Source organism: Frankliniella occidentalis, unplaced genomic scaffold, assembly GCF_000697945.3.
Source record: "Frankliniella occidentalis isolate FOCC.00 unplaced genomic scaffold, Focc_3.1 Scaffold79, whole genome shotgun sequence".
Lineage (NCBI taxonomy): Eukaryota > Metazoa > Arthropoda > Insecta > Thysanoptera > Thripidae > Frankliniella > Frankliniella occidentalis.
Window position 1 is genome coordinate 275,283 of NW_026267209.1, and position 5,311 is coordinate 280,593.

The window sequence follows — 5,311 nt, forward strand, 5'->3', positions numbered from 1 at the left end:
CTGCCCGCCGCGCCTCGCGGCCCGCTCCCCTCCCCTCCCCGCACAGCCCGGGGCGGCCCTCCAGCCCCGCAATGACAAATTAATGATCTGTTCGGCTGCAGTGCTGCTCTGGTGCAACGACTCCCGGCGCCGTGGAATGGGATGCTGGGTAGGGTTGGAAATCCTGGATCCGGAAAATTTTCGGAAAATTTCCGAAAAAAAAAGAAACTTTTCGCGGAAAACTGAAAAATTTCCAAACCTCGGAAACCTTTCGGATTTTCGGAAATTCTCCAGGAATTTTTGGAAATTTTCAACCCTAAGTGCGGGGGGTTAAACTCGTCGCGGTAAATTCAAAAAACAAGGGCGAATACATATGGCGGCGATGGGAGCTTGGACGACGCGTCGCTTGTTCTCGTCGTTTGTCTTCTAAAACTAAAATCCTTCACCATAGCACTGGTTGAATTTTGTGGTCTGCGCATTGGAGATACGCCCCCCACCCCACACATCTTTTTATTTGCGATTCCGAAACAGTAAACTGTGCCAGGTTGTACGGCTGACTCGCGTCGCGCACTTTCGTAGTTATACTGTACCGCATGCAGGCCGGCGGGCAGGTTGCTTGCTCGTACGGGGCTGTAAGCAGGAGCCGTCCGTAGGCAGCGAGGATAGGCAAACCCGCACGCCCGCGCGCATACGGTACAGTATAACCAAACCACGGCAGTGCGCGGAGTGAGTCGGCCACCTTCCTGATACACATGGCGAGTTTGATGTAATTATTTACAGATTTCGGTTTTGGTCAGCTGAAAGAATGGCCAAAGAACCCGGTCCGACTAATAAGAGCCCGTGTCCCTCCGTCCCTCCCGCCCTCTCCCGAGCACATGTAACAATTAATCGCTGTTTGCACTCGCCCGCAGGCGGCCCGCAGGCTCCGCAGGCAGCCCCGGAGGCTGTGTTTGTTCAGGAGAGGGAGCAGGACGGGGATGGACCACCTGGTCGCTACGCCCCGCCATGCTCCCCGCCACGGAGAGGAAGAGGAGGACTCGCGCGCATCGTCGTCGTGGTGCCCCGCGGATGTGTGTGTGTGTGTGTGCAGTCGACAATCGACTTGTTCATTCATTAGATATATATAGGTATCCCGCGAATACTCGCGACGACCTTCAAGAATCGGTGACATGGGTATGAAGATGTGCGTATGAAGATGTGAACGACAACACAATTTCTTCACCTCCGATGTTCTACGTGCTGTGGGGCGTGCACGTACCTAACTGTCAAACTGCGTGCGTGTGTGTGCGAGCGTACCAGATTCACAGGGCGGAAAAAAGCGCGATCAAACACACCCAAAGTATAGGGAGGTGAGTGGAGAAGCAACAACTATTATTGCGCTGAGGCGAGGACAGAATTTCATGGCGCATCGACAAGAGCAAACACTGCTCGAGCTGCTTGCAGTGCTGATGCAGCTTGCACTGCTGGCGGGGCCGAGCGCAGCGCAGCGGCGTGGCCTCACTCCCACGCATATCGGCCGGGGGCGGCATCAAATTCCCCATTCCCCCTGCCCCCCCCCCCTCCTCCCCCCATTTTCTGCCTGTTCTCTCTGTTTTGACGCTTATAATGTCACAGTCATGCTCCCCCCCCCCTCCCTCACACACACGCACACACACAAGCCTCCAGCCTCGAGGACTTCTGAACGACAACTTCAGCCGTGCGCATCGCCGTGTCGCCATGGCGTGGCGCTCTAGGTGACAGAATGGACGGAAGGGGACAGACAGAGACAGTGTGAGATGAGAGCAAAGGAGAGCGAGAGAGAGAGAGAGAGAGAGAGAGAGAGAGGAGGGGGCGGGGTGGGAGAGGGGGAGGGTAAGAGGATACGAGCTACGCTCCTCGCACTCACAAGTGACGGACAAATACAGAAGCTATAGTCAATAAATATTACAGCTAACAAAACAAGCGCCTAAGTAAAAGGCAAACATGTACGACGACGGGCCGGGCGACGACGACGGGGGGCGCTGCAACGGCGACCAGCCGGACGGAGGGCTTTGAGTGGGCCGGGGACACGGTAATTTGGGGTCCAGCGCCGGGCCGGGGGCCCACTGAGATTGAGCCTATCTCTGTCCTCCTACGCCCGTGCTGTGTCAAGAGTGAGAAAGGCGAGGGAAATTTAATGAAAATGACTTGATTTTGCCTGATTGCCTGACTCAATTCTACGGTAGGTGATGGTGGGGGGGGGGAGTAGCAGGCCGGTAGCAGGGATAGGTGGCTCGCGGGTGAGTGGAGAAAAAGAACACGTGTAATCCAATTGAGGGTGTGAAAAATGGTGTGTGCTGGACGGTGGGGTAGGGAAGGGGGACCACCCGCAACATGGGAAGGGGCAGACCTGCGAGGACTATGGGGCCTATTGGGATTGGGCTGACAGGAGGCACATTAGCATGAGCCGAGCGAGGGAATCGGCACAAGTTGTGTAGGTCCAGTTAGGAGGGGGGGGGGAGCCCATAGGCCCGTCCCGTACGCACCCGTGCATGCGGGCTAGCATACGCATTTGCTACAACGGGGCACAGTGACCACCTTCTTCCTTGTACCAGGTGGCTCAGTAACCCCGCTCACTTTTGCATGTCGTATTTGGCCGGAGCCTGAAGCTCACCGTGCCGGAGCTGCGAGCTGCAACGCCCGGATGGGTTTTCCGGTTTTCCTCAGCCTGCAGGCAGAGCTGGCTGAGGAACGTGGGCAGAGGCCGAACCGACCGAGAGACCAACGAACAGGAACCGGTAATCCCTCACTCGGATAAACCGCACAACTTTCCACCCCGGGCCGAAAAGCACTCGGCACGGCACGGCACGGCACGGCACGGCACGGCATCGGGAGTTTGTCAGTAGTCATAGGCGCCAGCTCGTGGAGGGCGGACCGACGGATCCTCCCAGGAGTGCAGCACTGACTACAGTACCAGCAGTCCAGTTTCACCCCCAGCACACCATGGCCGACGATAGGTGAGCACCTTCCCGTCACAGCTGAGTCCGAGCTCACAGGGCACTTTTGTTTCACTTCCTGCACTCTTTACTATTGCATGCTGTAGGATCCTCGACGCGTGGTGCTCAGACTGCCGGGGCACCGCCACCCGTCAGTGCTGGGCCAAGCACGAGGTCCTCAACACCAAGGCCGCCATGAGGCGCCACCTGCAGGGCGCGCTGTCCGAGGCCGCCGGTCTGCTCGAGGGCCTCCGGGACCAGGTCCAGGGGGAGCAGGCCCTACAAGCCCTCGCCCTGCTCAGCGGCGAGTCCTGGGGCCTGACGCTGCGCGGCGGCGACCAGGTGCTGACGGGGACCGTGAGGAACACCGAGGACACCCCCTCGTCAAGGCCCTGTGGGTCGTGGTGGCCGCCAGGGCCGCCCTCGTGCAGGACCCGGGGGCGGCAGCGACACCGGGACCTTCGACTTCGACTGCAGGAGCGCGGCCCGTCTCGCTAGAGGCTAACGAGGGTGCAATCAGCCAAACTGTAAAAACTGAACAACCAGAGGAAAACAGGCCGGCATACCTACCTTTGAGTGGTCGAGTCGAAGCAGAAGCCACCTGGCGGGAGCTGAATGTGTTACTCAGACGACCAGGCATACACGAGGGAAAAGCGGCCGCACAGAAATGGGAGGTGGACTCAGTCGAAGAGGCGAAAGGGGTAAGTGATGATTATCAGTTGAGGATACTGTCAGTTTTGCAAATGGCTTGTCCTGAGCGGTAAAAGAAGCGTTTGCTTTCGTTGAGTTCACAGCACGCTAGGAGTGACTATGTTTTGTTGCAGGTGCGGAGGCTGATCGGTGTGTTTGGCTGTTTCCATCGGTGGAGCGATCTGCTGCTGCAGGCAGCCGCGCCCACCTTGGAGCACCTGAGTGTGCAACACCCCATGCCGAGCCACATGCTCGCGATCCACGCCATGCCGCGGCTGAAGAGGCTGCAAATAATGGGCGCGGGCCTGCGCACCATGGGCCTAGTGCTGCCCGAACTGCCTCCAGGACACTGCGGCCTGCAGTGGCTCCGGGTAGACGCCGTCTCCGGCGACACGCTCAAGTCCCTGCTGCGGGCCCACGCGGCCTCGCTCGTGGAGCTGCATCTGGTGGCGGCCTCGGCGACAGGCGACAGGGACATAGAGTCTCTGGCACTGAAGAAGTGCGGCCTGCCGGCGTTGAGGAGAGTCGTGCTGGAGAAAGCATGTTATCTCAACAGAGGGGTCTGCCCGGAGCAGCTCGCTGCGATGCGGCGTATGTTGCCCGATACCCAGGTCCTGTGCCAGAGCTGTGATAATGTGGAGAGAGAGCCCTTCTAGACGTGCATGCACGAAGTGCCTTGTCACCTGCCTTTGTCGTATTCATTTGACACATGTCGCAATAAATTCTCGAATATTTGTAAAGACCGCATCATGATTTCACAATGCCGAAGTTTAACCATTTACAGGGAATTTAGTCGAATTCTCCCGTGTCATCCCAACTGTGGATTTGCGAACACCAAAGTGCGTCTGACACTCGGCTGAAGTCATGCTCGGTCTGTGAGAATGGCAGCGCAGCTTTACTAGACGCATAGCATTTTAAATATGAGACCACACTCAGTAGAACAAGGCTAGCCACATCCAGACCAAGACAGAAGGGAGAGGGTTGGGGGGAGCGGTAAGGTGTTATGGATGGATATAACATATAAGGGGGGGGGGGCTTATCCTGACGGACATGGGTACTCATTAGTGCACCCTGCCTCCACGGCCATGGCCGAGGGCTGCAGGCATCGCGGGCAAACAATGCGATGCGGAAAACTTGACGAGAATCGCTGTGGAGCCCAGCCTTCCAGCCTGCCTGCCGGCCCGCTGGCCAGGCTTGAAGGCGGAGGATGAGTATGGTACTCACCCTTTACTCTCTGGCGGGATTCCCTCAGTCTGCCGGCCGAGGGGGCCAAACCGAACCAGCAAACAACAGGGATCGGTAACAGGTAATCCCTCGCTCCGCACCAGGCACCAGGCCGAGAGCACTCGGCCCGGCCGCCAGTTGGTCGTTGGTCAGTCCCAGGCGTCACCTCGCGGAGGGTAGACCCACCCAGGCCCAGGAGTAGGAGCAGGAGTACAGCACTGACTACCAGGCCGAGCTCCCCGGCACGCCATGGCCGACGACAGGTGAGCACTCACACGTTACAGCTGCGCTCACAGTCCGGTTTCGTTCAACTTCAGCACTGTTTTTGCAGCAGGATCCTGGGCGCGTGGTGCTCGGACTGCCGGGCCACCGCCACCCGTCAGTGCTGGGCCAAGCACGAGGTCCTCAACACCAAGGCCGCCATGAGGCGCCACCTGCAGGGCGCGCTGTCCGAGGCCGCCGGT

At 58.7% G+C, this 5,311-nt stretch overlaps 1 protein-coding gene across 1 annotated transcript; it reads left to right on the forward strand.

Moving 5' to 3' along the window:
• The first annotated feature begins 3,376 nt into the window (after positions 1 to 3,376).
• LOC127749697 (uncharacterized) lies at positions 3,377 to 4,324 on the forward strand. The gene is made up of 2 exons (XM_052268955.1): positions 3,377 to 3,634; positions 3,758 to 4,324. The coding sequence occupies exon 2, from the start codon at positions 3,860 to 3,862 to the stop codon at positions 4,277 to 4,279; it is 420 nt and encodes a 139-aa protein (XP_052124915.1). The 5' UTR covers positions 3,377 to 3,634; positions 3,758 to 3,859; the 3' UTR covers positions 4,280 to 4,324.
• The last annotated feature ends 987 nt before the right edge of the window (positions 4,325 to 5,311 follow it).